The sequence below is a fragment of the Kryptolebias marmoratus genome, linkage group LG8 (genome assembly GCF_001649575.2).
Source record: "Kryptolebias marmoratus isolate JLee-2015 linkage group LG8, ASM164957v2, whole genome shotgun sequence".
NCBI lineage: Eukaryota > Metazoa > Chordata > Actinopteri > Cyprinodontiformes > Rivulidae > Kryptolebias > Kryptolebias marmoratus.
In genome coordinates, this window is record NC_051437.1 from 6064138 (window position 1) to 6075972 (window position 11835).

The following is an 11835-nucleotide window of genomic DNA, read 5'->3' on the forward strand; positions in this document are numbered from 1 at the left end:
GTATGCAAGTGAAAAGAGAAGTAACATCAAATGATACCAGAGTTTCTCCTGGAGCTAGCTTCAAATGTTGAATTTTGTTGGCAAAGTCAACAGAGTTCTTGATGTGATGGGGTGTGTTTCCAACAAGGGGAGCTAAAATACTAGCCAGATGTTTTGCTATGTTATATGTCACTGAATACTGGCATACTGCCAGCAATGCGAAGGGACTGAATGGCCCGTAGTAGCGGACCCTAATCCCTTACTCACAGAGCATCCCCACAGCGTACCTATATATCTAAAATAGGACTGGCATTCTCTGAAGGACTCTTGTCACTCACTGCTTTTGATGCCACTGTTTTAACCTAAAGTCATTTTATGATGAGAATGAAGTAACAGCTGTTTGATGTAATGTGAGATCTCACATGATAACACAAGACATTGCAACATGTGTTAGCATTTGGCCTATGTGTTGAGGATGACTCAGCTACTACATCATCAGACTTTACCTCAGTATCTGTACAACTGATGAAGTTAGAGCCATTTTTGTGTTGTTGATGATACATGATTACTTTTTAAGAGGGTCGTCAAAATCTGTCCAGTGATTCATGAGAAATTTTGCTGACACGACAGATGAATACATGCAGACAGACGCGTCTGGCAGTGGGTGATGAATATTTAAGAGCCAGGGACTACACTTCCTCTAATCTGCACAGTGGCATCTCTGTAAAATGCTTTTTATGAAACTAATACAGATTGAATTTTGATCACAAGAAATACAATTTCCTGCCCACAATGTAGTCATGGCCCAATTTTTCTTTTTGTCTTGACCTCCTAGGGGGTCTATAGATTTGAATACTGTAGGAGTCTGTGTTAGCACCAGATCAGTCATCACATCTCAGTCAGCCAAACTGTGACCTTTGATGCTGAATCTCTGCTCAGATTGTCCTCCGTGTTTACTCTACGCTGAAGACTTGTGGGTTTGGAGGAAAGGTGGGTGTGAAGTGTTCAGCCTGCTGGTCCGACACAAGCCAAGAAAACATAATTGTGTGGTGAGTTCCTGTGATGCCACCCTGTGAGCAGTAGCAGCTAAGGTTAGAATTTTTATTTGCTCTTTTACATCCATCAAAAACTGGACAGTTGATGTATGCTTTAGTTTGAACAGTCGTGTTTGAAAAACACTTAACCTGCAGCACACAGCTTGTGTAATCCCAGGCATGTGTTTATTACATAAACCAGAGATTTTTAAAGTCCAGACAAGTCAATCTGGATCCAGCCCACATGGTATACTGCATTACATCGAAATGCATTGGAGTGTGGAGTTTACATGTTCTCCCTGGGCTCACGTGAGTTTACTCCAGGTACTTCGGTTTCCTCTCACAGACCAAAAACATGCACGTTAGGTTGATTGGTAACTCTTAAATTGTCCCTGAGTGAGAGTGTGAATGGTTGTTTGTCTCTATGTGTCCCTGTGATGGACTGGAGACCTGTCCAGTGTGTGCCCTGCCTCTCACACAGTGACTGCTGGAGATAGGCACCAACTCCCTATGACTCAGAAATAAGAAGCGGGTAAAGAAAATGGATGGATGGATGGATGGATGGATGGATGGATGGATGGATGGATGGATGGATGGATGGATGGATGGATGGATGGATGGATGGATGGATGGATGGATGGATGGATGGATAGGCACCAACTCCCTGTGACTCAGAAATGAGAAGCGGGTAAAGAAAATGGATGGATGAAATGCATCGGTACTATTTAGTGTTTCTACTGTGGTAAAGTGGGGAGCCTCCTTTATAAGTGCGCTCAGAGAGAGTGCACAGGGCAAGTGAGGGGGGGAGTAAGCCTGTGTCCATATGCTCGGTGTGAGAATCAGAGCACATGACTTAGACAGACAAAATGTGGCTGTAAAAGGTTGACTGTTCAGCTGTAAATGTACAGCGCAGGCTGCAGTAGCGGCAATAAACGCCTCTGTTTGTGTCATTATCAGAAACTAACAGAGAAGAGAAGGTGTTGTGTCACGTCGCCATGGAGTTATCTAAATGTGCAAAGAAAAAAAAGATTTGATCTTAGAAATCCAAGTTTTCAAAGATGAGAGGATGGAAAAAAATATTTATGTATTTTGTCTTCGCCAAATTATTGGTGACTATTATTATTCTAAGCAATAAATGTCGTTTCACCAAATGAACATTTAGGTTAGGTAATCAGCAGCATCTTCAGTGTCGAGGTTATGCAGCTGATTGAAGGCAGACGGTGCCATTTGTCTTAGGTCACTGTGTATTTAAACGTTGACCTCAATCATTTGAATGTTTCGGTGTCTTTAAGTTCAGTATATTTTTACTATGTTTATTCTTGTGTGAAAACAAAGGCAATTTATCTCGTTGAGACATGAAAGAACATCGATCAAGTTTAAGTTTAAACTTCTTACTCCAGAGCACATTACCCTTTACTGTAAAAGGTTAGAGCAGCTTCGGTTCACGAGCAAACAGAATCAGTAGTTTTAGATGTAAGATGTCAGTAAATTTATTAACAAGCGTTTGCTTATCGCTAGTTGTTCTGGACTTATCTATTAATCAGATTTGGACCTTTGAATATTAAGTTTGAGAACCCCTGATATGAACAATATGTAAACGCGCCTTCAGAGGATTGTTGTGCATTAAATCAGGCCTTACTGTAAAGACAGAAACCCTGTAACCTTCTTTCTCGTCTCATGGTGGCCAACTTGGATTCGCCATAGCTAGCGTTTTATTTTCTTGGCCAGTGATTGTCCAGGCAAACATTTATTCATTCAGTGCTAGCCCATGATGCAGAGAAAAGGCAAAGTGCACTAACAAAGAAGGCCTTGTTTAAAATAAATACGTCCCTCTCATGAAGGGTACCCGTGGTGTGCAGCTGCGACCGCAGATTCAGCAACATTCAGCAACATTCGGCCCCCTGTGTTGCTGCTGAATCCCAGCTTGTTGGTTGTTTATTCTTGTCAGTGCATCTAAAACAGAGCATATTCACCTCTGCATCAGGGTCTCCACATGACATGGGCTCCTCCTGCTGCGGAGATGATGTCGAGGAGTCTGTCACCTCCCACTGCACAGTCCCTGGGGTTCTGCCCAGGCTCGGATGACTCTGTTGAGCGCCGTCTGACCCGTGAGGCTTGGCGTCCCGCTCCTGCAGCAGGTGCCGATATTTCTTCTTCAGAATGAGATACTTCTCACCCTACAACAGATTGTCAAACGACACAAAGCAGGGCAAATTCCACCGTGTTAGCCACAGTTAGGTCTAGAAACCAGCAGTTTTCTAATGCGAACATTAACTGAAACGGCTCCTAATTGTTTCCTAGTTTTTACCTAAATTCTGCTTGAGTGCAGGAATTAAAAGACTTATCCGCCCTAATATAGCAATGGCTCTCACCTATAAAATGAGACAGCTGTAAAAATCAGTGCAGGGCCACAAAATTCTGCTTTTGGTTGTAGTTTCCAGCTGTAAAGCTATAAATCACGCTATTATAAGCTATGCTAGCAATGTAAAAAAACAAAACAAAACATCATATTACTTCTTATTACTTTCAACATTAACTCCAGTCTAAAAGAAGGACATGGTCCAATAAATATTTCGACAGTGTTAAAAATGAACTTTTTATTTTTTTACATTAAATCTATAAATGGAACAGCCCATTGCATGTCAGATATTGAAAGTACTGTTGGTCACAGGTAAGATTTGAATCACAGACACTTCAGCAGGACCGTGGTACGGACATGAAATTTGGGGTTGTATAAGAGTCCGTGTCCCCGGTCTAGTAAACCACGTGCATTCATTTGCAAAAAACATCGTGACTATGTGCAGCAGGTGTTATTCTTAGTTTTGTTTTCAGCGTGAACAGAAAAGACGAGGGTTTAGAGACCGTCTATAAACTGCAAAATCAGGCTGTAATATTGAACACTATCAAAGGAGTTGTCCGTGTTTTTACCTCCATCACATCAAGCTTTTAAGACTCAGACATTTATATCTCCATTTCATCCCAGCAGTTAAATTAGAAACATACCAGCTTGTTAAATTTTTGAATTTTTTTCCCCCCTTATGCAGTTTTATTGATGATTCCTAAACATCTGTTGAGTTTAGAGCATGTCTTGTTTGATTAAAAATGGGCTGTAGTGTATTTTCTAGGTGATGCTTGTAGTTTTATAGAGTTGATGTTTACAAGTGAGTGGAAACAGGAATGATCTATTGCTTGCTTTCAGACAGAATGATGCCTGCTGGTAAATCCACAGATGAACTAAACATTGGAAACTGATTATTAATCTGTGATCCCGGTTTAATTGAGGAACAGGTTCTTACAACCTCAAATTTTATTTCTATCACGACCCCTAAGGGCCTCGGTACCACTGGAGGACACCTACTGACAAAAACGGTCTTTCTTAAGAAACTAATGTACAGCAGAATCTTGTTTTGGGGTTTTGGTTTTTCTCTCTTGGGATAATGATTGTGTATTTTTTTCACTATTTTTGTTTTTTGTATGGCTTCTGTGTATCTGTAGTTCTGTCTGCTTTGTGAGATCTATACTCCAGTTTCCATTTTCTTTGGTTGTGCCTTTCTCCCTTGTGTTTAGGTTTATTTTTCTGTGATCATGTGTATTTTTTGACTCTGGTGTCCCTTGTTCACACCTGCCTTGTTGGGATTTTGTTCCTCTGTGCTATTACTCACCTGCCATCTGTCGACTGTCTCTAGTCACCCGCTACCAACTACCTCAGCAGCTCTGCTCTTCATATTCAGTTTATTTTCCTCTTCTCTTCAGTAGCAGATTGTCGGCTCTACGCTGCAGTTCTGCTGCCTTTTGTTAGTTGTTTTAATAAATTACTTTTGGTTTTTTCAGCTCATCACGTCTGCCTCCCACAAACCGTTGCATTAAATACAGCTACCTTAAGGCATCATTTAACCATAGACTGTATTTGTTTCCACTGATTGAAAGCTTCTGTCTTACATATTTGTCCATGCCTGATGTCTTCATGCATTGTTCAAACGAGCAGAAACAGTTGTCCTTTTTGTCTTTAGTTTGTTAGAAATGTGAAAACAGAAAATTGTGACTGAAACAGGAGAAATAGTTTAAAAGTCTAAAAGTTGTTTTCCACAAAAAAAGTCATTATTTTGCTATCTTTTTTTTCCTCAACAATTGTCTTTTTGCCAGGTTTAGGCAAATGCTCCTATTTTTATAACTTTAATAAAGCTTTAACATATACAGCAGACTTTTTTAACTGAAGTGTTCAGAAAATAAATATGATTGAATTGAAACACACTACGATTCAAGAGCTGCAAGTAAATCTAGTTCGGCAGTTTAAACTTGGACAGCAATGTCTATAGTTTTTTTTATTCTAAAACAAGTTTCCAGAAATAATAAAAGCCCCGGCTGCAGTCATCTGAGGCAAGCTGCGGGTACAGCCAGTTCTATTAGAACCTCATGGTTAGTCACCACAGCTGCACTCGAGCTCGAAAAGCTCTGACGTATCACACAGGCCTGTTTGGGGCCTCGGCACGATGAGATATAAACACACACGAGTCGAAAGCATCCCCCCCCCACACACACACACACACACACACAAAAGGTGAAAGTATTTACCAGCTCACTTACATTCTCTGACTTCACCATGGCTATCTGGTCGACGATGAGCTTGAATTCCTCTCTGTATTTAGCTGCGGGGGGGATAAAAAAAAAGGTTCAGATGAAAAACTAGGAATAAGAGCCATTAGCCTAGCTTGGGTGAAGACCTTTGCCTGTTTCTCAATATTCTGTGTTCCATGTCTGATGTCTCGAATGATAAGGCACTAACTACTGCTAACTATTAGACAGAACATCACTTCAAGAACGAGGCTAGGCTAACCCTTTGAGTGGTTTAAATACCAAAAAGTTATACAATCATGGAAGGAAGTTGAACATTTACCCTTTGGTCTGCGTAGAGTCACAATCTTTAATCGAAACAGAGAGGAAGTATTTTTTCCTCCAATATAAACAAAGCTCCCAGCAGGTCGGAGTGTAGAACCAAAGGCATAAAAACCTGAGTGACTTAAGGGGTGAGGACATATCTCTCCTTTGATAGAGCCCATGACTTCATGTTTACACCTTGGAGCAGATATCTGTGGGATCTGTGCAGAACCTGTGCTTCAGGGCAGACTTTGGATTTCAAACAGCTGGAATGCCAGTAAAGTATTTTCCAGGCGCAGGTATTCCCTGCGAGCCTGTGACGTACCAGGGCACTGAGCTCAGGGCAAATAAAGCATTTCCCTTTTCCTGATGTGCACGGAGACGGTTGAACGGCCCGCACAACAACAGGAAATCCAAAGGAAGCAGCTGTTTACATCTGTCTCAGAAAAAAAAAAAAAAGAAACTCCCAGTTCAGTCCAGTAACACAGTTTACATGCAAGTTATTTATTAGCTAAAGGTTTGCACAAACACACACATACAACCCCCCACTCATACACATTTCCCCCACCGTGGCCCAGTTCTGTGATCTAATCAGAAAGACACCCCCCACCCCCCACCCCACCCACCCCCCATTAGAGGTCTACATCCAGTCATGCATGTGGACTTAATTATGATTAAAGCGCTATCATTACAATTACAATGTGAAAAGCCACAACCACATGCTACAACAGAGCCGAAATGTGTGGGAAGCACTTTTCTAATTGAACAGCCTTGTCAGATGGCAGAACATCAAGGCAGCTCTCAGAATCTCTGTCAACAACTGCGCTGCTGACACGGCATCTGGACGGTACACGCTGCTGGGACAAGGTCACTTCGGATAATCATTGTCGGCACCGCAGCCAAAAGCTCGGATCGTTCGTCTTTTCTTGCTCCGACGGTGTTTGGCAGCTCGCTCCACCGTGGCGGAGCCAGAAATGATACCAGCCTGGGCTGAGAGTGTGCGGCACGGAGGGATGGCGGTACCAGACAAAGCAGCTGAGAGAAACACAGGATGTTTGAGTTCAGATATATTATACTGACTAAAAGCGTTTGACCATGATTGTATTCAGTCCATAAACTGTGGTGGACACTTGTAAACAGATCATATTTCCCACCCGTGCATACAACTAAGCAAACTCCTTCTGTCCTCTATAAAAGACATTTAGGACTTTTAAACCAAATTTATAGGAGTGGGGTTACAGAACTTCCTCTTTTTCTTCAAAGAACCCAATGTCCATCAGAAGGAATGAAATAGGCTCAAAATACTTTAATTAAGCAATTTCTGTCTTGAATTGTTGTCGGTATATTTTGCATGAGTTTCTTAGAAACATTTTTAAGTAGTTTTCTATCATAATGTAAAATTATTTTACATCAGTATTTCAGTGTTTATTTAATGTCCTCCATGGTGGACATTTGAAGTCGTTTCCTCCGTTCGGTCAGAGGCAGATAATGTTTCTGAAATTTGTTGAAGGAAGCTCAAATAGTGTTCACATCGACTTTGTATTTCCCCAAAAAATACATTATTTATATTTACAGAAATAGGTCAGGCCTGCTAACCTGTTTGTAAATTACATAATCTATGTCACAGAACCTAATTAACTGCATTGATTAATTCACTTTTTTATGTTTGCCATGTACTCCTTACTTTCTAAACCATTAGGGAAGAACAAGTAGTTATAGACCATGTGACTAATTAAATGTTTTCTTCCCTGGTAGTCAGAGCTGGTTTCCCCCGTTCAACAACATTTTAGAGTGTTTCTCTGGGAGTTTGTGCCCATTTATCATGTAATGATGATGTTGGACAAGACGTTCTGACTTGCAATCTCTATTCCAGTTCACATCAAACGTGCTCAGCGAGGTTGAAGTCAGGGCTCTCTGTGGGCCACTCAAGTTCTTCCACATCAAACTCATCAAACCAGGTCTTTGTGCACTGGGACTCAGAGTAGATCCTACCCAAAGTGTTGCCACACGCTTGGAAGAACTTTGCCCAAACTGTCCTGACATGCTGAAGAATTAAGATTACCCATTACTAGAGATCAGGAGCCTAGCCCAAACCCTGACTGGAACACTTGAATTCAACTTTTTTGGGGGGGTGGGGGGCTGACTGATAATCTGAAGGCAGAATTACTGCCCTGAGTGGTGGATCGGCAGGTGCCTTTTTTTAAACAGATGTCATCACATCCTGGAACAAAGCTTAAGGCCCCGTCACGCGGGGAGATGACACAGCTACACTCTCCATGACCTACACGACCTGTCTGATTGCGGCAAATTTGAAATACCCTCAACCACTACAGGTGCCACCTCTGCAGTGTAGCGTTGGCGTGAGGCCAGGTCAGTCAGTCCTGCTACAAATTCTCAACAACCAATATTCTCAAATACACTATCTGTGATCCACCCATTATGCCAACAACCTACCCTGTCACCACAATGACAAACCACCACCACGTCACTACGTTAGTTTCGTGCACGCTCAAAACTTTTGTCAACTGATCATGCCCTGTTACACATAATGAGGTGCCTACTGGGGCGGGTTTGGATCAGAGGTTAGAGCATTCATTCTCCAATGAGAGAGTCGGAGGTTCAATTCCTGGCACCAGTCACATATTGAAGTGTCTCTGGGCAAGACTCCGAACCCCTCATTGCCTCAGATGTGTCACATTGTGTATGAATGTGACCAAAAAGCACAGATAAGTCTCTAAGAATGATTTATTCAAATTAGCTTTGTAGAGTGCTGTATGAATGGATGCATGGATGGGTGAATGAGGACCAATTGTGTTGTAAATAACTTTGAGTATGCCGGTTAGCTAGAAAGGCGCTTTATAAGTACAGTCCATTTACTGTTTAGCGCATTCCTAATCTGTGCCTGAAAACCTCACCATGATCCTGCGAAGACCATCCACATTTTGTCTGACCTTTCACTTTGTAGCGAGGTTGTCCCTCAGCGTAGGATGGTCCTAAAATATTCCTGAGCAGGGTGTCTCCTAAACCCTTTTAAAACCACGGGGATCACCGGTGACACGTGTATATCAAATTATCAAATTTTCCTCGCTACTATCTCAGAAATGTGAAGAAAATTCTATTTGGTTTTTGTCCTTTTCTTCTTATAGCACACAGTTTTAGGGATTTAATTATATAAGAATGGTACATACTTGACAGATTTTGAAAGTTCTACTTCTCGTGGAAAAAGGGTGTAAATTATTTACACATTGGGCATTTTTTTTAAAACAATTATTGACAAAAATAGACAAGAAAGACCAGGAGTACATGTCCTCAAAATTTACTTTCATCGCTGGGGTTATTTCTGGTTTTATAGCATAAACTGCAAGGACAACCATCACGTTGTATCAAACAGGAAGCAGTTGGTGTGGCACGCCATTTTTTAATAAATCTTTTTTAATCTTTGCAGGGTCACACGTGTGCAATTCACAAAACTTGTTTCCATGTCGCTGTAGTGCTCAAGTTTTCTACAAAACAGGCAAAACCTGTTTCAAGTGAACATAAAGAAAACATTTATGTGAATCATGCGGAATTTCAAATGTGTATTTTTTAAATGTTTCTGCTCATTTTTCTTGTTCACATCTTCTACGTGCGCTTCAAAAACCCAAAATGGAAACACACATCTGTGGCTAAAAGTAGTTTGTGGAATATCAAAATTCACATCATTTTTTTGAAGATTACAGCCTTGGTGTAGTGCCTATATATGGTAGCACATCATGAGCCATGTGGCTCCTACTTGGGATCACATGGCTCATGATGAAATAATGAAATAAATGAACTGTTTCAGATCTTATTCTTTTCTAATAGAAAGGTATAAAAAGGTTAGATTAGTTCCTTTTTCACAACAAGCACAACTCCTGACAACATATTTCTTTACAGTAATATTACGGTCTCATGATTAGTTAAGGGGGGAAGGGATTATATCATTTTATTGTGTTCTTTTCTAAACTGTTGTAATTTGGGAAAGAAAGCCAAACATTGCCCAATTGCCAAACATGGGAAGTGCAGCGTTAGCAGTGACTCAGGATGCTCAGGGTTGCATAATGTAAAAGAGATAAGGTGGGTGGACTGACAGGGCCACAGCACCGAGGCTGCGGGGGCTTCATGTGACACCCGGTGACGTCATGTTACCTTCAGGTCCTCTCCTCTGCTCGCGGACTTTCCGGGAGGAAATCACACAATCCCTGCTGTTTCTTCTTGGGGGGTCTTTTTTATATATATGTAATGCAAACCAGATGAGGGCTAAGGCAACAATAACAAAAGAAACAAAAAAACAAAAACAGGACCACCTATTAAAGCGGACAAAAACAACAGTCCAAATGAACAGAACCGGTCTTGTGTGTTCATCATCCCGAACCAACGTGCCGCGCGACCACGTTTTACTATCATTTCCCGACGTTTTCGGCCTGGTGTTTTCATTAAGCTGAAACCACGACGTAGGCAGCCGACTTACCACGTAACTGCGGGTCACTGTGGCCAATGAAGGGCTTAAATGTCCTCAGAATGTCTGCGTTTCTCACTCTGCCTGAATTTCCTCCGGCAGAGACGAAATAATCCAGCAGCGACTCTTCACTCACACTCATCTCAGCTGCTCCTGGCGACTAACACACCGGCTCTCCCCCGAAGATTTCCAGCTGTTTTAGTTGTTTTTTTTATTATTATTTTTCACTCTCCCAAAACGTTCTCCAATGGGCTAATTAGATATAGTTGATGTGTAAAAGTTCTCTCCACCCAGACGAGCTGAGCGCTGCTGCGCCTCCTCCTGTTAACCCTTTAAAGACACGTCCCAACGAGAGCACACGCTTTGTACTCCATTACAAGTAAAACTCCTGAATAAAAGTAATTAGAGTTCGTAGAATGGGTCAAAATGTCGCTGAAGCGTGAAAAGTAAAAGTACAAAACGCAGAAAAGCTGACTTATTAAAGTATAAAGGTTAATAATTTATCATTTGTTTGTTATTACTGATGCGTTATTGTTATTAGCTGCATTTGCTCAAGGCGGAACTGTTAGCATACTTTACATAGCAAGTAAGCTAACAGTTCAAGGCCTCCATTTTAAGACCAGAAAAAAACAAATTTATTAGTTTTAAAAAGAAACGTAGAACATACAGGGCATTTAGAATTATTTTAAACCAAACTGTTTGACAAGTTGAACGTTTTAACAATTTAATTTGCTTGTGTTTTTACAGTTTTACTACGGAAGCGCATTGCTATCACGCAGGAAAAAAAAATTCTAACGCTATCACGTTAAAACGTGATAAGTATCACGTTTAAACAAGATACGTATCACGTTTTAACGTGGTAGCGTTCAATTTTTTTTTTTCCCTGCGTGATAGCAATGCGCTTCCGTATTTTACCATTCCTGTTTACATAAAAGTTGTAAGGTTTTGTGAGATGCAAGAAAACCTATAATTTCCTATTGGTAAAATTGAACTGTCACTGAACCTACACGTACAAAAGACATCCTTGTTAACCAACATTAGAGATTATTAAGGGTACTGTATTTTCCGCACTGTAGGGCCGCTGGATTATAAGATGCACTGTCAATGAATGGTCCATTTTCAAACTTTTGTCATAAAGCACACTGGACTATAAGGCACATCGTTGTGCACCTCCCAATTTTTGTTACTTCGCGCGGACCGCGCGCACTGTGCTCCATTCAAAATGGACGATTTTGGTGCTCTAGCGGAGCTGGTTTGCCTGTATCAGCAAGCATCAAGTATAAACGCCTCCACCGCTCGCTCAGGTCTGCGTGCCATGCTTAGAGCCCTGTGGGAGACCACAAATGCCTCTTTTACACGGGCCCTAATTCAGAAGTCCGGTCTCTACTCCACTCTACTCGGCTCGGCTCGATAAAGGATGCATCGCGTTCACACCGGACAGTTTGGTCGGTAGCAGAGGAACGCCTCCTC

At 41.4% G+C, this 11835-nt stretch overlaps 1 protein-coding gene across 1 annotated transcript in view; it reads right to left on the reverse strand.

Annotated features, from left to right (window-relative positions):
• The window catches only part of LOC108237668 (ankyrin repeat domain-containing protein SOWAHB), a 35722-nt gene extending 25049 nt beyond the window's left edge, over positions 1–10673 (reverse strand). Inside the window, exons 1-3 of the mRNA XM_017419273.3 lie at positions 10378–10673; positions 5598–5659; positions 2987–3190 (exon numbers count right to left, since the gene is read on the reverse strand). Coding sequence (XP_017274762.1) covers positions 2987–3190; positions 5598–5659; positions 10378–10507 — 396 coding nt within the window. The 5' untranslated portion in view covers positions 10508–10673. The remainder of the gene's footprint in view (positions 1–2986; positions 3191–5597; positions 5660–10377) is intronic.
• Positions 10674–11835: the final 1162 nt, after the last annotated feature.